At 44.7% G+C, this 20,170-nt stretch overlaps 9 protein-coding genes across 9 annotated transcripts; 4 read left to right on the top strand and 5 right to left on the bottom strand.

Annotated features, from left to right (window-relative positions):
- Positions 1-908: 908 nt before the first annotated feature.
- Positions 909-1,188, top strand: VTP01DRAFT_4967 (uncharacterized protein; the record flags this gene model as incomplete). The annotated part of the gene is made up of 2 exons (XM_069383706.1): positions 909-1,048; positions 1,101-1,188. The coding sequence occupies 2 exons, from the start codon at positions 909-911 to the stop codon at positions 1,186-1,188; spliced, it is 228 nt and encodes a 75-aa protein (XP_069244381.1).
- Positions 1,189-1,996: 808 nt separating this feature from the next.
- VTP01DRAFT_4966 (uncharacterized protein) lies at positions 1,997-4,206 on the bottom strand (the record flags this gene model as incomplete). The annotated part of the gene is made up of 5 exons (XM_069383705.1): positions 1,997-2,156; positions 2,215-2,768; positions 2,827-3,496; positions 3,561-3,873; positions 3,936-4,206. 5 exons carry the CDS (start codon positions 4,204-4,206, stop codon positions 1,997-1,999), a joined length of 1,968 nt encoding a protein of 655 aa, XP_069244380.1.
- Positions 4,207-6,163: 1,957 nt separating this feature from the next.
- Positions 6,164-8,550, top strand: VTP01DRAFT_4965 (uncharacterized protein; the record flags this gene model as incomplete). Its single annotated transcript, XM_069383704.1, has 13 exons — positions 6,164-6,194; positions 6,271-6,352; positions 6,441-6,456; positions 6,526-6,541; positions 6,622-6,656; positions 6,738-6,851; positions 6,929-6,952; positions 7,014-7,240; positions 7,315-7,438; positions 7,501-7,601; positions 7,661-7,702; positions 7,773-8,363; positions 8,430-8,550. The coding sequence occupies 13 exons, from the start codon at positions 6,164-6,166 to the stop codon at positions 8,548-8,550; spliced, it is 1,524 nt and encodes a 507-aa protein (XP_069244379.1).
- A 170-nt stretch (positions 8,551-8,720) lies between these two features.
- On the bottom strand, positions 8,721-10,240 carry VTP01DRAFT_4964 (uncharacterized protein; the record flags this gene model as incomplete). Its single annotated transcript, XM_069383703.1, has 4 exons — positions 8,721-9,263; positions 9,326-9,667; positions 9,742-9,822; positions 9,887-10,240. The coding sequence occupies 4 exons, from the start codon at positions 10,238-10,240 to the stop codon at positions 8,721-8,723; spliced, it is 1,320 nt and encodes a 439-aa protein (XP_069244378.1).
- Positions 10,241-10,573: 333 nt separating this feature from the next.
- VTP01DRAFT_4963 (uncharacterized protein) lies at positions 10,574-12,993 on the bottom strand (the record flags this gene model as incomplete). The annotated part of the gene is made up of 11 exons (XM_069383702.1): positions 10,574-10,670; positions 10,730-10,802; positions 10,862-11,044; positions 11,104-11,219; positions 11,287-11,469; positions 11,526-11,746; positions 11,804-12,019; positions 12,095-12,193; positions 12,256-12,339; positions 12,402-12,426; positions 12,488-12,993. The coding sequence occupies 11 exons, from the start codon at positions 12,991-12,993 to the stop codon at positions 10,574-10,576; spliced, it is 1,803 nt and encodes a 600-aa protein (XP_069244377.1).
- Positions 12,994-13,282: 289 nt separating this feature from the next.
- Positions 13,283-15,278, bottom strand: VTP01DRAFT_4962 (uncharacterized protein; the record flags this gene model as incomplete). Its single annotated transcript, XM_069383701.1, has 7 exons — positions 13,283-13,400; positions 13,474-13,949; positions 14,015-14,391; positions 14,468-14,546; positions 14,613-14,651; positions 14,735-15,020; positions 15,091-15,278. The coding sequence occupies 7 exons, from the start codon at positions 15,276-15,278 to the stop codon at positions 13,283-13,285; spliced, it is 1,563 nt and encodes a 520-aa protein (XP_069244376.1).
- A 102-nt stretch (positions 15,279-15,380) lies between these two features.
- VTP01DRAFT_4961 (uncharacterized protein) lies at positions 15,381-16,359 on the bottom strand (the record flags this gene model as incomplete). Its single annotated transcript, XM_069383700.1, has 4 exons — positions 15,381-15,552; positions 15,610-16,005; positions 16,060-16,079; positions 16,147-16,359. The coding sequence occupies 4 exons, from the start codon at positions 16,357-16,359 to the stop codon at positions 15,381-15,383; spliced, it is 801 nt and encodes a 266-aa protein (XP_069244375.1).
- A 119-nt stretch (positions 16,360-16,478) lies between these two features.
- On the top strand, positions 16,479-17,387 carry VTP01DRAFT_4960 (uncharacterized protein; the record flags this gene model as incomplete). Its single annotated transcript, XM_069383699.1, has 5 exons — positions 16,479-16,590; positions 16,643-16,834; positions 16,900-17,037; positions 17,094-17,207; positions 17,266-17,387. 5 exons carry the CDS (start codon positions 16,479-16,481, stop codon positions 17,385-17,387), a joined length of 678 nt encoding a protein of 225 aa, XP_069244374.1.
- Positions 17,388-18,076: 689 nt separating this feature from the next.
- Positions 18,077-20,168, top strand: VTP01DRAFT_4959 (uncharacterized protein; the record flags this gene model as incomplete). Its single annotated transcript, XM_069383697.1, has 11 exons — positions 18,077-18,111; positions 18,168-18,293; positions 18,361-18,517; positions 18,586-18,666; positions 18,738-18,802; positions 18,862-18,967; positions 19,031-19,183; positions 19,237-19,407; positions 19,467-19,686; positions 19,746-19,851; positions 19,922-20,168. The coding sequence occupies 11 exons, from the start codon at positions 18,077-18,079 to the stop codon at positions 20,166-20,168; spliced, it is 1,467 nt and encodes a 488-aa protein (XP_069244373.1).
- Positions 20,169-20,170: the final 2 nt, after the last annotated feature.

The raw sequence follows: 20,170 nt of genomic DNA, 5'->3' as shown, positions 1-20,170 counted from the left end.
CTCTGGGTAAGTACGACTTCAATTTCTGTTAGCCTGCGACTTCAGAATTGGCGAGGACCGACTTTGATTTTGGGAAAGAGGGTAATTCCGTAACACTGCTGCATACGAAAATGATGCCATTATCACAGTCTTACATGATTGTCACTGCCATTTCCTGTGTCCCATACCAGGAACCCTTTGCTACATAAGCAACTAATACAAGGTAACTTGCCGTACAATAGCTTTTTGGAAAAATCGCACTCGGATCAACCAATGATAGTTATCATATCCCCATTAATGTTGTATTCACTTTGGATTCAAAGTATCAAATAGCAGTAATAGGATCTGCTATAATACTGTCAGGATAAAATTGATGCATGATGATGTATCCTGCATCGAAAAGCTGTGTCGTCAAGGTAACCGAAAAATGTCGATAAAGCGACCAGGACAATGCAATGTGAATCTCCCGGCAATCCTAGGAGACTGCGACCTGGAAGTATACATGCTGTGTTCTTCTTTTCATTGCTCTTCGGGGCATATATACGAGAAGACACGTGGGTGATAAGGTCGCAAGGAAGGACTGTCGAAATTGAGTAGGCAGTTGAAAAGTATCGTATTGTGATAGGAACGATGTCAAAGTCGGGTAGACCAATTGGTCGTGAGCGCAACGGGATATCATCTACAGGGCGTTGAAATATGCTCGTTATTTTATCTTCCTATGTCTTTTCCCATCGATCTCGCATATGCGGCATCCAATGGAAGATATATGCTGTCGGTTTAATCTGACGAGGTAAAGGCGCTTGCCATGATGAAAAGAAAGCGGTCATCTTCCTCCGGAAGCTCCATTACGTGCATTAACTCGTCGTCTTTAGTCTCCTCGTCCAGGCGAACTTCTTCTATCGTTCGTCGGACGATCGCCTTTGCCGACCATGCCATCTACAGGACTTGGCGGAACGTGGGCCAAGTTCATCCATTCAGCAGAGACGTGCACATTTTGTGTTCGGGTAATCCTGCAAATGTACCCCGTTGGTGCGTCCAGGCGAGTCGTCATCTTCAACCTTAAAAGAAGGTTCGAATCCGAAACATGAAAACTTAGCGACCGGTCTCCCATACTGAAATAGGCCGACAACTTCAAGTATTCGCACTTCCACCTCGTTCATCCCTATTTCGTCCACCAAGCATATCCTTCAAAGCTTTTGGAAGCTTTAGATCTCGCTCACGAAGAAGCTTGCTATCATTATCCTCCGTATGTTTGCCGGCCTCGGATGAAACCCAAACGTCTGCTCATTTTGAATTATCCTTCAAATTCTTCGGCAGCTTCAGACTTGAATGCCTTGCCATTGTCTGGGCCATCAAACAAAGTTCGCGAAGGAGCTTGCTGTCATTATCATCTTTATATTTGCCGGTCTCCACAGCCCCAAAAGCAGATCTGGATATTTGCACATCCCTTCTTGCATACCTTCATCAGGCACACCCTCCCCCCACTCACTCTGCAGACCTGAGGGCCAAAGAAAATAGCGGGTGTGTGCCAGTTGCATCCATAATACCATCAGTCTTGTTTGCTGACACGGTGATAGTGTCAACGCGGCATGAGGACTTCCAGAAAATGAATTGATAGCTGCATCTCCGTATATTTTGTAAGGTAATGTTGCGTAGGGAGGAAGTAGCGCTATGCACTAGTTTGTTGAATTGTTGCATGTATGAAGGTATAGGTTGTCATTTGAAGAAAAAGGTGGAGAGGGATTGGAGTTGCCTTGTCGAATCTCAGCGTATGGCGATGAACTGAAGCCAAAGGAATAAGCATAAATATTTATGGATTATCATCGCCAGTAAGCACCTCACCTTTATTGTTTGCAGATACATTGTAAAAAGACACATGGAGAAATGAATGAATGGATGGAAAAAGAAGAACAATCGGATTTTTGTCACATTCGATGTCCATGCATGAATGCTTCAAGAACAACCACATATCGAACAGCCTTTGATATCTTTGATTTTGGAGTTTGAAACATGATTTTTACACGTTGACATTAAAGTGTCGTTGAAGAACCTCCATCGCTCCCTGAATGGCATACTCTAGATCTTTTTCGTTCTCTAGCATTGATACCAGTTCGGGAATCTCCATCTCCAGTAGCATGCCAGTAATCTTGCCAGCATACTGCTTCTGACGTCGGTAACTGGATAAAGCCGTCGTTAGTGTACCATCCAGTTACTTTCCTACATTTTTAAGCTTACATGAGTGGGTATAGACGCTCGCCAAGTGTTTGCTTTTGCATTTGCGGGGAGAGCGTAGAGAGATAATCGACTGTGAGTCGGTCCTTTGCTGGCGCAGGGGATTGTGCAGGCTGCTGCGAAGGCTGCGCTGCTGGAGTCGGAGGCGTCATCTCTGGTGGCTGTTGCGGTAATGAAGGACGCTGTACTTGTACGGGGCTGCTATTGGTAGTAGCAATCGGAGGCCGTTGGATGTAAACATTGGTATTGATGGTTGGCTGTTGTGGTGGATGCTGCACATGCACGTAGCTGCCGTTACCAGAAGCTGGAGGGACCCGCTGCTGAGGTGGAGATGGACGCTGAATATGTACGTAGCTACTGTTGCTAGTAACCGGAGATTGCTGTTGCGGTGGTGACGGGCTGGATGGCTGTGGAGGCTGCCAACGAGGACGAGGAGCCATTACGCTGCTTTGAGCAAACATTTGTGGGGGCTGTGTAGGAGCCATAGCACCTGCACTTCCATTGTAGAACATTTGCGCAGGCGCAAAGGCATTTGGAGTTGGATGCTGCTGGTGCTGCTATCAATATATTGTTGTTAGATACGAAGTCGTATTTTGAATTCAAAATCATACTTACCATTTGCATATTACGTTGAGCTATCTGTGCTTCCAGTTGAGAGCGTCTTACATCCTTGCGCTGTGCTAAGCCAACGTAAATCGGCTTAGAGCCAATCATTCTGCCGTTCATTTCTGCAATGGCTCGTGTTGCTTCGTCAGCCTCAGTAAAGCACACAAACCCGAAACCGCGACTAATGTTAGTTGTTTCGTCGCGCATCACTTTGGCACTAGTAATAATGCCAAATGGAGAGAACTCCTGCCGGAGACGTTCATCATCAATGTCATCATCCAAGTTTTTGATGAATAGGTTTACGCCTTGGTATTTGTTAAGCTTCTCGATGCGAGCTTCTTCATACTGCTTTCTCAGTTCTTGCTCGCGCTCAGTCTTCTTTTGTGCTCGAGAAACATAGAGCTTTTTGCCAAAATAGTCGGTGTCGTGCATTTCCTCTACAGCCCGTCGAGCGTCTTCGTGGTTCTGAAAGTTGACAAATCCAAAGCCTTTTGGCAGGTTATCTTCGTCTTTGGCGACTGTGGCCGAGGTGATGGGCCCATATTTGCCAAACATTGTACGCAACTCATCATCGTTCACATCCAGCGGCAGATTCTTGACATAGACGTTGGTGAAGTGTGAACGTTGTTCTTCGATCTGTACTTGTCGCTCCTTCTTTGGAATATGGTGGGTAACATAGCTATGTGCATGACAAAAATCAATATCCTTGCTTTCATCCTGGCTACGTGTCACACCGCACTCACGCTTTACGACCGTTCAACAGCATGCCATTGATATTTTCAATGGCCCTATTTGCAGCTTCTGAAGAATCGAACTGAACAAAGCCATATCCCATAGAGCGCCCTTGTTCGTCTAGAGAAATTTTGCAGGAGAGGACCTTGCCAAACTGCTCAAAGACACCGTGTAGTCCCTTATTGTCGATAGAAGGATCGAGATTCTTTATGAAAATGTTGCCTGCACCAGTCTTGCGCAGTGTAGGATCACGCTGAGAAAACATGATTCTGCAAGGGCGACCTTGGATCAGACTGTAGTTGAGCTCCTTTATAGCTCGCTCGGCTGTATACGCATGCGCATGAATAATGAAACCGGATAGAAACATGTCACGTTTGTATCCTTACCGTCACTTGCACTCGTAAAATTCACGTATGCATATCCCAGGCTACGCCGAGTTATCACGTCACGGCAAACTCGTATGCTGGCGACGGGGCCGATACGGTTGAAAATCTCGAACAGCATGGCCTCTGTCACGGAAGTATCCAGTTCGCCGACATAGAGGGAACCAGTCAAAGGTGCTGAAGGACTCGTTGGACTCGAGGGCGATTGCGGTGCCGATGGCGGTGTAACATTTGCAGGTTTCGGCGCGTACTTTGATGCAAGAGTGGAAGACATTGCGGAAACAACGACTAAGTCGCGTAAGAGGGGGGAGTAAGGCACGGCGGGCAGAAATTTGGTGGCTTCATGCAGGTCTGACTTTTTGACAGTAAATCTGCGCGCTCCAAGGAAAATATGCTCACGGATGGCAGTTGTGCTTTATTTTATGTGGCACTGATAGTACAGAAAAGACCACGCATATGCTCTAAGATAGCTTCCACGCGGGTGGACATAGAGATCTAAACGTGAAGTGCGTACACGCGAGGTTGTCTCTTAGTCGGCAGCAACCTTCAAAGCCGTTTCAATCCATAACGAATGAATGCTACTGTTTAGGGCATGAAAAGTCGAGAACTCACAGCTTGGAACTTACTATATTTACAGCATTGGATATATCGGTGAAGTCTCTTAGATATCCCATTTGGAGTGAGTACTAACACGTTTGAGCACATCGAAAAATGGCTTCATCCACGCTGCTTTTGTTTGTATATGGACTATGAATCCTTAGACAGGAGGTAGAGACCAAGATAAGCTCTGGAATATCGATTTACTGATTTAAATTTAGTTGCGTACTCTGGCACACCAACAGCAGACTATAGCACTGGGTATGATAGACGCTTTAGAAAGATCAAACAGAACATCGTTGCTAGTACGTTACCTGCAATCAATCTCCGAAGGATACTAGGCAACAAGGATGATCCGGAACAGAATTGATAATCGCATTTCTTTAAATGCCTTGCCCAATAGTATAACGAAGTTACAATATGACAGATTTGGAAAGGCCTAATAGGTTCAGGAGGGCTCATTAACTTAGTGCACTACCTATAAGCATCTAGCATTGTGGTCAAATGATCACGCTTTTAAGAAATAAGATTCGGTTTGCAGCTTGAAGCAGTGTCACACGAAGCGAACGCGAAAGAGGCACATCCTCATCACCGGGATGTATGAATGATTTTTTTTTCGACAGGCGTAGACGCGTTTTCTCAACCAGTTGGAGATTTACGTACAATATATGTCAAAGCAAAAGATAACGTGTAGAAATGCATTTGAGCACCTCGTGATAATCTGCAAGACAATCCAATCCAATCCATCGCAAAGAGTAATAAGCATTCAACCTGCCAAGAAGAATGCATCAGGAAATTTGAGACATTTTTCACTAATTCGACGTCGACAACAGAGCGGTGGTCATGAGCAACGATGTTTGTTACTCGGGCTGGCGAGTATTTTAGGTTTAGACTCGCAAATAAAGACAACGTTACATTGGCTCTATTCAGCGCCGCTCTTTTTGTCGACGAAATGGGATGGGCATACACACATTGACTGTGTCGCTCGCGGCGCGTTCTTCACCCTGCTGCTGCGAAGGGTAATAAAGTTGATACATGGACTCAGATTCTGCCCCGCGCATGCACGAGCGCTGTAGCAACAACCCAGCTGTCAGGAACGTTGATGCATACGCATTCACTGATAAAGTATTGCTTACGAGAACATTTGCTGTAGGTCACATTTTACTGTTGTACGCACAAACAATTAAATTATCAGCAGTAGTCTTTTGTTTTGCTTGCATATGGTACAACAGTAATTATGCACCACAGTGATATACACTTTTTCCAAAAAATAATGTCGATGCAATTTGCAGTTTTGCTGTATAAATGTATTATAAAATTTCACAAAATGCGACGTTACTTTTGGGAAAAGTGTACATATAATTGCTCTGTCATGAAAACGTCTGCAGAGCGCTGCATATGGATTAGCGCCGTTTTTACTCAGAGGTCTACGATTGTTGAAAAGATTTACCCGTATGGATAACCAGAATTCGGAATCTCAGCCGTAAATAACCATTCTAGGAAAAACAATCTCGCACGAGGCTATTTGCTGTGGCTCGTTGGGGACCTTTGTGTGAGCATGCCAAGATTATATAAAAAGGCACACCACTGCCAGGAACAGGGGAGCACGTTACCCATCATCTTCTTCTTTAACTATGGTCTTCCTCTCGCACGCTATCTCCAAGGGTAGATGTTACCTGATGTTGATATGTCCTTTTGCTTCTTGCTCCATGATCCTAACAGTCGTAACGATCATCATTAGCTCGCATTGACAACTCCCAAGGCCACGACAGCATCAGCACCACCATCTATGGTACCCGCTGGGCTACCGAAGACGTGCCTCGGTAAGGGGATCTCAACTGGCTGCACCCTCTTCGTGTTGTATCTTCTTATTCACTCATGTGAATTGCTATCTTTTTCTTCACGAAAAAGCTATGACATGCCTGACGTAAGTTATGGACTTTTTGTTTTCTCAGTCTCACAAAACTGACACGTACAAATTCTTTCATCGCTGTAGGACGAAATGCCTTCAAGTAAATTGACATTTATTGCTGCGAGATGAATGATGACAGGAGAAAGCTGACAGAGCACAATTTCCCTCTTTGCCCCTTAGATGTTGCCTACCGCCTTATCAAGGACGAGCTCGCGGTAAGTTGATCATGTCTTGATCAGTTGGCCCGGACCATTGTCATACTTATCGACATCAATCGGGTGGTCAATCATCTGTAGTTGGACGGAAATCCTGCTTTGAATCTCGCCAGTTTCGTCACCACTTTCATGGAAGAGGAGGCCGAGAAGCTCATGGCTGAGAATATCTCAAAGAACTTTATCGACTATGAAGAGGTGAGGAAGAAAGAAATGCACGCGCTTTTGCGCGATATGTATCTATTTTCTAAACTAATAATTATGTCACAATGTAGTACCCTCAATCAGCCGAGATTTGCGTAAGCTTTGATGAGTTTCTCACGGAAGCTTCGAAAAGCTCACATCCAAGCGTTTCTATAGAACCGCTGTGTTAACATGATTGCTCGTTTGTTCAATGCTCCCATGGACGATCCTCACGCCGAAGCCTTGGGCTGCTCGACTGTCGGTTCCTCCGAAGCCATTATCCTTGCTACTCTTGCTATGAAGCGCCGCTGGCAACTCGCGCGCCGTGCAAAGGGTTTGCCCACCGACAAGCCCAACCTTGTCTTGGGTGCGAACTGCCAGGTTGCCTGGCACAAGGCTTTGCGGTAACGTATTCGAGTTGGAAATTTCCATGCCGTGTAACACTGCCTATTGACAACAACACATCTCTTGTGTTCAGCTACCTCGAAATTGAAGGCCGCGAAGTTGAATGCACCGAGGACTGCTTGTACATGGACCCCAAGAAGGCCGCAGACCGCGTCGATGAAAACACCATTGGTGTTTGCGCCATCCTTGGTTCTACCGTAAGTGCACGTTGCACATTTGCGCCCTGATCAGGATCGCTTACTCTGGAACCAACTATTAGTATACTGGTCACTACGAGGATGTCAAGACATTGAATGAGCTTTTGGAACAAAAGAACAAGGAAAATGGTTGGGATGTGCCTATCCACGTTGACGCTGCTAGGTAAATTGATTATGGGGGTATTGTTACCTGCATTCTTTTCTGACGTTGCGGGAAAATAGCGGTGGTTTCGTCGCACCTTTTGTAAACCCCGATTTGGAATGGTAAACATTGGGGATGAGATCGACTTTTACATGCATCTTGAGCGCTTACTGGATAGATTTCACATTATAGGGATTTCCGTCTCAGCCGCGTGGTCTCAATCAACGCATCTGGCCACAAGTATGGTCTTACCTATCCTGGTGTTGGCTGGGCCGTCTGGCGTAGCCCCGAATATCTCCCCAAGGACCTTATCTTCAACATCAACTACCTTGGTAACGACCAGGCATCCTTTACTCTTAACTTTAGCAAGGGCGCCGCACACATTATCGGTCAGTACTATGTGCTGATCCGCCTTGGCAAGAACGGTTTCCGAAAGATCATGATGAACCTGACTGCCACCGCCGACCACCTTGCTGAATGCCTTGAGGCTACTGGTCGCTTCAAGATTCTCAGCGAAGGTGGAGGCCGTGCCTTGCCTCTCGTCGCTTTCAAGTTGAATGCCGAGCACCACTATGACGAATTCGATATCGCTGCCCGCTTGCGTGAACGTGGATGGATCGTTCCTGCATACACCATGGCACACAAGCTTGAGCATATGAAGCTTCTTCGCGTCGTCGTCCGTGAAGATTTCTCCCGCTCTCGCTGCGAGATCCTCGTCCGTGATATCCTCGCCGTTCTCAAGTCCTTGGACAAGTTAGATGCCAAGGCTATCGAGAACCACCGGTAAAATTCTGGATAATCGATCTCCATCTACGCTAGAATTTACTAACTCTTTACCTTTCAAAACAGCAACATCACCGCGGAACACGCTCACACTTCCAGACACAAGAACCCCAGCAGCTACAAGGCACCTGAGGAATCTGAGCACCCCCACGAAGAACCCGCAAAGAAAGCTCCCGGTGTCTGCTAAAGGAAGCAAGGAAGGAAAAGAAACATATACCGACGACGAAAATAATTGCAAAATTGTGTAGTATTTTTGTTTTCTTCAAGAAATGCAACAATATGCTATTTACAAAGTTGAATGGCGTTTGTTATATAAAAACAGCAACTTGATTCCCTCATCCTCCAGTGCCATAGTAGTTACACTTGCTTTGTCTTTTTGCTGTTGCTTGGCCCCCCCTCCATCTGCCAGTATTCCGCAAAGACATCTTGCGCCGGTCTTTTTGGTGGGATCGGCAAGCCTTTCCGTCGACTGCATTCACGACAGTACCACGGATCAATATCTTGCTCAAACGTGGCTATGGGTGGATCTTCACACAGTTGATGTACACCCATGTGGCATTCGTCGCAGAAGAAGATATTGTTAATGTCTTCGGCGATATCAGGGATACCGCAATGTTTGCATATAGCGTCCTCGATTTGAGGGTCCTCGTATGTGTACTCATCGTCATCAAATGTATAATCCTCCAACGTGATCCTGTTAGCTTCCGCGGACTCGCTCGTTTTTTCTTCCGCTGGATGTTGCTGAGCCGGCAAAGATGCATCAGCCATGATTTTCTCGTTGCAGTAAAACAAATACACTGGTCGGTAATCTTTGGATGCAGGACTCGGCTGTAGAACCCCTTCATCGTCCAAAGGTACGGCACACCCTCTTATATCTGCTAGAGCCTGCGATGACGATATCTAAGATTTCACTTGTAAACTATGTCATATTTACGTCCTAAGTCCTTTTCGTTCCTCCTTACCCGTGCTTGAGGCGAACTCGGCGAGTCATCATCCGCAATCACTCGCCAGAGTGCGCCTGCAGCGTCACCAATGTAATCTCGAAGATAAAGATACCATATTTGCTTGCCGTATCCAGCCGTTGAAATGCCATCACGTCTGACCATAAGTGCCCCCATAAGTATATAGTCTATATCGGATTGCAGATCCTGCCGCGCTTCCTGCTCTATCTGGTATTTCTCGACTTGATTTAACACAGCATTTACGGTGGTGTTTAGACTGGGTATGCTCTCGCAAATGGCGTCCCGGGTTTCTAAATAACTTAGAGCTCCTTGTAATATCGTATTGATGGGTATAGGGTTGCCCTTTTTTTTCCCAATGAGTCTCCAGGTTACAAATCCGTGAATCAGAAACTAGTCTCGTGCGCGGTAAAACTCACTTTATATTGATAATTAAAGCGTGGATCTTTTGCTTTGGAGGCTTCACGACCGTACTTGACGAGTCCTAGGGAGCTTCGTACCTGACAATGCGAGAAATAGTTCATTTAGAGACCAGGATAGATATATCCACCATCGCTTATTTACCTCTTCCGCTGTGATTTGAATGTGAAGAGCGACAGGCTCATGGTCGTCTGGCGTTGTTGCACTCAGTAGTTCCCAGTCTTCAGGCGTTGCCAAGTCGCGCCGTTTCCAGGACCATTTGTCAAGTCGGAATTGATCACCTTCCCGGCTTGCAAAGTGCTCTTTTGTCGCTTGCAAACAATACTGAAATAAACCGTCGAGATTGGATGACTGTCCGAATTGCTGAAGACCGGCCACGAGAATCGTCATCAGGTTGATCTGTTTATGCTGGATCGCGGAAACAGGAACCACATAGAGCTGCAGTATTATGCGTGCCAGCAACTGATGTGGTATGCTCTCTAGCACTAAACCTTCCATCGCGGGACACGAACAACTATGCGGGAGGAGGGGGGGGAAGGGGAATCTTACCCAATAGGGCGCGCGAATATGTTGTTAAATTTGCCATGTCTTCATCTTGTACAGGCCTGTCGAGTATCTATGCGTCGCCGCTAGCTCCTTTCGTGACGGAATACGTTGAAGAATAGATTCCATTCTGATATTATCTGCCCTCTAGCAGTCGCCTGACTTTGTATTCCATCCTGTATCCAGCCAAAGCAGATGAAACAGTAAGACTCATCAAATGGCATTTTATATGTGATCGCTGATGTTTGAATGGGATATTTCTTTTTTTATTTCTTTTACGTTCTTGCATTAATGTGCACCTGGTTGGAATGCCTGATGACCAGCATAGTTTCGCAAAACAAGAGAATCTGATAATATAACAAATTGCCATCCTGCATTTTGTGCTCTGAGAAGGATCAGTCCAATTGTCCTACTGAGATACAATATTTGCTTTCCAAGTCTTACCGTGAACCTTGCTGTGATGGTGCAACGATGAATACCCGATCAAAAGAATATTGAGCTCCCTTGGCGCCGGTTGCTATATACATATGTCAATTTTCTCTTGTTATCATTGCCCAAATATCTGTGCGAACTGACCTTCATTGAATTCTCCACGAACTGTTAAGAATAAAATCACGGGATGGCTTTGCGAGCCAGTCGTCTGCCATGCATCCGTCGCATAAATTTCGGGTCGAGTCATATTATGCATAGTTGGTGGCAGTCCAGTTAGTCGTTTGATAATGTTTTCGTTTCCAACTGTCACGCGCTGCCCAGGCATCACTGCACATCAAACACGGTCAATTTTCATCAGACTATCGCTTTTGCTTGCCTAGACTTGCCTTGTCCCCAGGTATTCTGTGCAAAGCATGATCGGCTCACAGCAATTGAAAAGACTGCTTGTGGGTCATAGAGTTCGAGCAACGCTGCTCTGTTCGAATCAAACAGAGGAAAGTATCTACACGCCACAGAATTTTAGCTTGCTTTCTATGAAATCTCCCTGTCTACTGCTGCAGCAGACTCACTTTGATAAAAGTTCTTGCGTGGCTTGCCGGGAATTATCATTATCGAAAAAGCTTCCTTTCACGTGAGGGACTTGTGCCACAGGCGCACCGAATCCGATCTGTCCTGAAGGTACAGGCGAGCCGCCTGCAGCGACAGGTTGCTGATCTAGTAGCTTGATGGATGGGAAACGCTGTGTCACCTCTCTGTGTCGCTAAGCAATGAGCATATAGAGTTCAGACTCGATTTTGTAATATCTTGCCTTTGGTATTGTTGCCAGTCATGATTCGATTGTATTGGATTGCCGGATAACAAGAGTTCAGAGAGCTGTGGCAATTTGCCAGCTAATGCATCTAGGGATCGGAACTCTGAAATCTCATTCTCTTGCACAGACAAATTTTGCAGACTTGGGAAGAAATCGGCTATTTTTACCAACGGCTTTACACTCCAAAGACCGTTTCTTGCAAATGATATCGTAATCAGCTAATACGTATATTGTTAATTCATTTGCCTGTATTCATATGACCCAGCAACACATACTCTGTTACCGTAAATATCTTTTGCAATGGATAGTAAGCGGGATATCACGGTAGCAATTGAGTGAGAAGTCTGCGGCAATTCGTCAAGATTCAAAAATCCCAGTTGTTCGTCCCATCGTTCTTGCAGGAACTCCTGCAAAACATTTGATCTTCCACCTCGTTGTCGCTGACCTCCTCCGGACCCAGACCCGAAATTGCCTTGTGTTGTAATTGTTAGCTGTGGTCCATGAAGAAGGAAACAGAATTATTGTCAATCGCAGTTCTCGAGACAGCATCAATTTCTTCCAATTACCGTTGATTGAGAGAAATTGAACCCGTTCATACGGCATATCACTTTTGCAACTTCGGGACTCTCGACGCCAATGTACAGATTATGTTGATCCCACTCTACCTATTGGGAATATATAAATATACTGTAATCTAATTATACTCTCTTCCTTATTAACGACTTACTCCTAAAGGTTCCCAAGGCTGCTTAGCTTTCTTGCGCAGAAATCCGAGTAGATTGTATTCTGTGTTTGGAGGATGACCAGTAACCTGAAAACCGGTAAGTCCCGCATCCGAGACGATAATTTAGAAGAATTACAAGGAAGACTCACTGTCACTACTGTAGCACCGGGAGGACTATGTGGTTGTAACGGGTAAGTGCCTAAGTTAATCGTTTAGGAACGTTTTTACAACTTACATGCCCTGACTCATTTCAATATCCTCGTCCATAAAATCGCGTGTATATTGTCGTCCATCACGGCCGCGGCCACGCTGTCCTCCTCGGGACTGGAATGGTTGGTTTTGACGAGTGTTTCCACGGAACGAGGAGTTATCGCTCCTGAATCCACCACCACGAGGAGAGTTATATTGCTGCTGTTGCTGCATGCTGTCACTGCGGAATCCTCCCCTTCCTCGGCTTCCGAATGAATCTTGCTGTCGTCCGCGATTTGGACTGTTACGGTTACCACCAAAGCAGCGATCAAAGTCGTCTTTCGGTGCATTGTTGGTTGGTCCTAGTCGAGAAAATATACTTGCTCCAGACGACGAATTGGCGCGTTGATCACTGCGATCAAAGCTGCTGGAGAATTGTGCATCAAAGGAACCGTCGTTCTGGCGACCTCGAAATCCGCCGTCGCTGCTTCCGCCTCGGCCACGATTGCTGCCACCGCGTCCACGTCCTTGACCTCTTGGCCACGAATTCATATGTTAAATCGTAATAAAGGTAGAAAAGAGTTCCCGAGACCACAGGTCGGCGACTGTCCCAATTCAAATTGCGACACTTCCAAGCGAGCACATGTGGTAGCCGCCAATCTTAGACGCTCCTATCTCCATCAAACTTAAGTAGAGATGAAAGATAACCGGTCAGAAGACCAAGATCCCAAGTCCATAAAAAGGTCAATAAAATCAAAAATGGTTTTGTAATATGCTACTCGTATAAAGCATCTGTTGATATATTTGCGAATGCTGATTATGACTGTTTGCTTATTTACTGCTAACGCAAAGGTCTTCTCGACCAGAAATTAGCAAAGGAAATCAAAGAAATTTCGTCCTCGTAGTCTCCCAAATCCAGTCCTTTCGAGGGACGATATTCTGATTTGTAAGAGCTGCTTCTACAAATTTAAGGTGCATAAGTTCTGATGAGCAGGTAAGCCAACATAAGCACAGTAAGCAGTTGGAACCTACCGGGTATCATACATTTCCTCCTCTTCGTCATCGACAGATTGATAACTGAAATATCTGAAATCATGGTAGGATTCTGACAGATCTGAAGTGTAGTGTTGCTGGTAAGCATGATAATCACTGCAAAGCGCTTGCTCATTCGCTTCGATTGATGCTGTCTGTGCTTCATAAGGACGGGTATCGTATTCATCGAGAGCGCAAGTTGCAGGATATTGGTAGATACGATCATCGTTTTCGTATGTTGTTGATTGCAACGGCGTCGGTGCTAGAGTTTTTACTGCACTGTACCTATCCATGTTCGTTGTCTTTGCATGTAATGTCTCTTGTTTGCTGCTGTCTGAAGAATGACCTCGAATGCTTTGCAGTGTATATCCATCACATCCTAGGTTTTGTATACGATGCCCCTGATGTTCGTAGTCACTGGATAGTTGTAACTTAGGTTGATGATTGCTGCCAGAGTGGCAGCTTTGCTGATTTGTCTACACAGTGGCATATTATAAAGATATTCACTGCATAAAGCAGAAAGAATTACTTCGTTTCATACCTCAGTCTTCCTATTTTGATCTTGGATAGCGCTCAATTCAGGTACTTGTGGCCTATGCGGCGTGTCCAAACGATTATAGGATGCATCCTCTGTTTCAAAGTGCATATCCTGCGGGGGTACATTTTGCTCCAAAGACTTGTTTCCCCTGCGCCAGAAGGCAGCAGTGTTCTCAGCAGCAGATGGCATCTGCAACAATCCGGGTACTTCGCTCAAGGCTTTGGAAGAACCATGCCTGGATGGCATGTCTATCTGTTTGCTGCAGTATGATACTTCCCTCTTTCTTGCTCCATGCAGCGCTGCTGTCGTCTTGCTTATGTTGCTTATGCTCGATGTTTCGCTTTTCTGTCCGAGAAAGTCTCTTTCTGAGAAAACTATCTCTTGGTGTAGACAGCAATAACATCAGTTACTGTACTCTAGGATACCTGCTGGTTATAAAGCCCCTTCCACACTTACTTTTCGCAGCTTTACTTGATGATTTGCCTTTGTTGAATATCCCTGGCTTCAATCCACAGTCTTGTCGTTTTGGGCGCATCTAAATAAATATAGATTTCTTTCATTGATATTACAGCCTGCCACAATTGAAAAGACTTGCAATTACACTTATCCGACTTATTTGGAGATTTGGGGATGTGAGTTTCTACGATCAGCAGGGAATAGAAGGAAGAAAAGGGCATGTAAACTTTCTGAACTTGCAGGATATTAAAAATGACGCGTACATACCTCTAGCAAATGGAAGCTCCTGTGATGCCTGTCTTTTTCCAGCACCCTTGTCCCTCTTCGATCTTCGATGCGCTGATACCTTTGAGCATTCAATTCCTTTCGAGTGGGACCCTTACAGATGCGTTTTCTTGTAGCCTTCCGGGACCGTCTAAAAACCTTCCTTTTCGTCCGTTTCATCTTTGGCAGGATATTCGATACATTGCTGTTCACTGGTTTTGCCGGTAGCTTGTTTTCACTTGAAGTGCTTTCAGGGCTCGCATTCATATCGATAGAACGACTATCATTGCTAATTAGGTACAAATGTTTGTATTACACAAGTTTAATATTGTACAGTGAGCTATCGTAAAGGTGCATACATGAGGACACCAGATACGACGTCTTTAATGGAGCTACAGTCTGTCTTATGAGACGATCTGTTTGTGCACGTATCAGCTTGAGATGGACGATAATCATAGACATAATCGACGACTCTGTCGTATCTGTTTTGCTCCTCTTGACTGTTGAGTCCATCTAATAATTCAAGATTTTTTGATGTAAGGCGCATTGTACACGGGAACAAGAAAGCAAAAAAGGAAGAAAAGAAGAAAGAAAGGAGGAGGATAGGCGGATGCAGAGTGATTAAATCATGGAAGCAATGACGATTCCACTACGCGCCATATTTTGGGATGTACCCAAGCTTTTGACCAATTTCGCCGAGAAAGTGCCATGATAATATGGTGCCATTACATCCTGCTTGAGAGACTTGTTCAAGTGTAATCGATGTCGTGCTGTCCCGTCTTGTAGAGCCTTCATGATAATAAGCACATAACAGCACTTCACTGGAATTTTGGCGTAAGCATTGTATACGTTTCCGTCAATAAATTTTTGAAGCTTACTCTTCTATAGTTTCGACAGGTTCGCCTTCCTTGAACTGGTAACTCTGCGGTGGTCTTATCAGTTTCCATCGACTATTTTGCGCAGCATCCCTTGTGTTCTCTGTAGTGGCATGCGTTACAATGCATTTTAATACGTCTGGAGTACTCTCCAGACAAACTTTCAAAACTGAATCTATTTGTTGCCAAGAATCATTTGCATTGGAATGCGAAAGATCGACTAGGAGGCAATCGAGAGCTTCAGATGTCTTGTCGTTCAAGATATCGAGGAGCAATGAATTTAAATGTTCCGTATCAGGTTTATCTCCCAGCGATAATGTGTATGTTGGATCATATTGCTTGCAGCTGTCTATGATTGCTGCATCCGTAGATATGACGCCTACTTTCATTCCACCAAATCTTTACAGTGTGTGAGTAAGTTTGCGTATCGAGATCTTCAACAATGCTTGCTACCTCGAGCTCAATGTATTTGCCTACAAAGTAAATAGAAATCGTAAGCGCATAATACTTATGCAAAATAGATCTCAGAAGGATCTTTACCTTAGCAGACGTTGCTGACATGCCGAGGAGCTGCCTAAGATCGCGAGATCTTGACGCGATCACGCTGTCGAAAACCGGAACAGACTCCTTTTCTAGCTTTAGCTGACCACAGCAACCGCGAGATACTGTTTCGCGAACATTTGGAAGGTCCAAGTCTTGCGGTAAAAGAGTATGGGTGTATAATATCAAGGCTTTGCGGGGACTGACGTTCATGTTGCTGGGAACAGCGTGCCTGAATCGAGCTGCGTGGGGGAGCTCAAAAAACTTTGGGAACGAGTCGGAGCGTCATCGAGAACTTGGATCTTTTCTCTTTGCACACTCCCTCCTCTACAATGGCACCAGATTTGAAAGAATATGATGAAGAGCAAGTCCGTCTCATGGCGGAAATGTGCATCGTAGTCGACGAGAATGACAAGAGAATCGGTGCTGACACGAAAAAAGTTTGTGAGTATTGGGTAGGAGTATCCTTGTTATCATCGGGCTAACCATCTTTAAGGTCATTTGATGGAAAACATCAACAAGGGCTTGTTGCATCGTGCATTCAGTGTCTTCCTTTTCGACTCGCAAAACCGTCTTCTCCTTCAGCAGCGTGCAAGTGAAAAGATCACTTTCCCGGATATGTGGACGAATACATGTTGCTCCCACCCGCTCAACACTCCCTCTGAATTGGTAGAGGAAGAGCAATTGGGTAAGACTTCTGACATCAGTTACTCGAAAGAACATGCAGTCTAACAACAATTATTTTTTTACTAGGTGCCCGCACTGCTGCTCAACGCAAATTAGAGCACGAGCTAGGCATCAAGCCTGAGCAAGTTCCTCTCGAGAACTTCAAGTTCCTTACCCGTATCCACTATGTAGCACCAAGTGACGGAATGTGGGGTGAACATGAAAGTATGTACATGGCTACTATCTACGTCTTACTCAAACTAAAGTTAATGTTTGTCAAGTTGATTATATCTTCTTCATCAAGGCTGATGTCGATTTGGCTGTCAACCCAAATGAAGTCAGAGATGTCAAGTACGTTACACCTGATGAGCTGCGGGCCATGTTTGCTCAGCCAGGTAGGATCTACTCTGCCGACGTCTGTAGCGTGCATCGAGATACTAATGGACTTTGTAGACATCCCTATGACTCCCTGGTTCAAGTTGATTTGCAACACCTTCCTTTTCAAGTGGTGGGATAATATTGACGATATCGAAAAGGAGAAGGATGTGGACACTATTCACAAACTCGGATTCTAAGTTATGGCTAATTGGTGTGGATATCCCAACATACCCTTACTCGCTGCGGGAGCTACTATGGAAAATTTTGGTTCAGCTATACTAAAGGAAATATACGACAACCTGCAGTTTTAGATATTTTAATGTAAACGATATTGTTATTCAGTTCAACAAGCAGTTTTAGCTCTGCATGCATAAAGCCTGTCCTAGTTGACTGAAATATTATTTTCAATGCCCAGCCAAATAAGGAAATTGTCGAGTTTTTGTCCCCTTGCGCTCCTCCCGCGGACTTGCAAAAAGGGAGACCTGCGATACAGCCAATCATTTTTCAAATGTCTTGGAAGAAAGGTCAAATGGAGTTTTGTTATATCAAAACCGCAACAAAACACACAGCTTCATCAGTATATCAGCGCAGTTCTTTCTACCTTCATCCCCTATATAAATAGGGGATATGCATTGGCATAAAAATCAAACAAGAAACACAGGTTTCTCACATTCCTACCTCTAGCAGATACAAAAGAACTGACGCGTAGCAGTCAGCGTGAAATATTCCTCATTTCTAATAGTCTCAGGTATGTCCAATTTTTCGTTGTATTTCTTGTGAAAACTGCCTGGTGTCATTGTCACATTCATGAACGAAGGCCGTTGCCAAATTTGGGAATGTAGATTTTCATTCAAACGCAGAGACAGCGCGTCCTAACTCTGCAACTATGGATCTTCATCACGATCTATCGCTCGAGTTGGGGTATGATATATCTCATTCACACGGTAGTATCCAAAGCTAATGATTGGAATCATCAGTCCTTTGGAGCCACCCTTGAATGCAGACAGCTTTGCAAACGAAAACACAAATGACTCTCAGCATGTACCTGAAGCGGCAGCAGTGAATCTCCAGAATCCAACACAGACCGTCAAAAAGGTTGATAGGTAAATAGCCCGCGTATCAACAATTAGTGCTACAGACTATCGATATTGAATGATTCGTTTGTTGCAGTTTTGCCACACCATCGAATCTTGCGTCTGCAGCGAATTATGTCAACCTGCTTCTTACAGCCGAAGGCTATCCAGTTCCATTGATATTCGACAGCAAAAATGAGGAGGATATTTGCAAAATTGTCAACTGTCTCAAACAAGTATTGGAAGACAAAAAGGTACAATAATATGCACTCAAAGGCGACTTCAACGAGCAGCTGGTCAACATGTGAATTTACGCATATAGAATGATGCAGAAGAACGCGCGCTCTTAGCGGAACGGCTGAATGAATTAAGACAAGAGAGACAACGGCTCCAAACAGCGCTGGCAAGTATACGGCTCTGAATGCACTGGATTGTGCAATTATCTAAAGCGCTGTGCTCCTTTGATGTGTACAGGACAGCTGTCGAAAAGAACTAAACGAGAGCAAAAACGAAAACGTGCGGTTATCAAGTCGATTAGAGTATGTACAATCAAAATATTTGCGACGTTCACCATGTTTACAAGTATTTATCAATATAGATCCGCCAACAAATCCCTGAAAGAAGAATCGAATAAATTGCGCACCGCAAAAGATGAATTGTCGAAAGCAAAAAATAATATGCAGTACATGAAATCCCAATACGCAGTAAGTAGCTTACGTCGTTGCAAGAACTGTCACGTAGAAAATAGCTTACCACTTCATGCCTAGCACGAAGTTCGCAGGCACGAACAAGACCATGCCAAGACGAAAGAAAGATTATATAAATTAATGGATGAAAGGACTCGTACGAATGTAGCATCTTACACTGTAAATGAACCAATACCGGTGGATGCTCTTGAAAATGGAAACGAAGGAACAGGCGTAAGTAGCGATCACTGGATCCGCCTTTCTGGTTACTCAAAACTTTACAACAGGAAAATAATATAATGTACACGGACTTGTTGGCTAAAAGTAGCGATCGTGAGAAAGAAGCACGGATCGAAAACGACAGTTTACGGCGGCTTTTTGCAGATATATACGCAGCAGTGACCGATTTGCTCCAGCGTCAGTATAAAAAATATGCAAATACATTTCCAAAGACTCCAGTAAGTAGAAGATGATCTTGATATATGCAAGGAAAACAGTGTTCTTATTCGTTCTATAGCCTTCCGCAAATCAGGAAATCGTCGACTGGTTTCGGTTACCGATTGATGTCGGGTGCACCAAAGCTATTGAAGAAACACACAAGCTACTCGCTCGTTTGCAAGAAGAGTGGGACAGACAGATCGCAAAGCGAAAAGTATACAGTGAAGAAGACATGAAAGAAAAGGAGGATGCAATACATCGGTTAGAACAGAGCAACGACGAGCTTATCGAGACTTTAAGTATGTGAAACCATACATTGAATTCACCGTAAGCTTAGACTCATCATTTCTTTCCCCAGGGATATGTCGGACTGAATTCGAAGAAAAGGCGAAAATATATATGCGTTACGCAGATGGAGGCTTTTTTGACTACACAGATCCCAATGCGAACGCTTCACTGTCAGAGTACGTGTCAATAATATGAGTTGACGACGGATGCAGGGTGGAACTGGTACCTAACAGTTTATAATTCTAGCTCAGAGAGCTCAGTCGTATTTGACGATCAAGAATCAGAAACTAGCAACAAGAAACTGCGACAGACTGCGATTGCTGAGCGACGGAAAGCGACTGAAGCAGCTATCAAACTGGGTGACGAGCGTAGCAAGCTACAGGCAGAGCGCTGGGCATTTGAAGAAATGAAACTCCAGCTACAAATGCAGAACTTATTTTCAGATACCACAATATCTTCAACGAGCAGAAAACGAGCTCGGGAAGAAGATTAAAA

The sequence above is a fragment of the Rhizomucor pusillus genome (assembly GCF_041956525.1).
Source record: "Rhizomucor pusillus strain CBS 183.67 unplaced genomic scaffold VTP01scaffold_2, whole genome shotgun sequence".
Classification (NCBI taxonomy): domain Eukaryota; kingdom Fungi; phylum Mucoromycota; class Mucoromycetes; order Mucorales; family Lichtheimiaceae; genus Rhizomucor; species Rhizomucor pusillus.
Note: the sequence above shows the minus strand (reverse complement) of the source record. Positions and strands in the feature narration are given on the sequence as shown.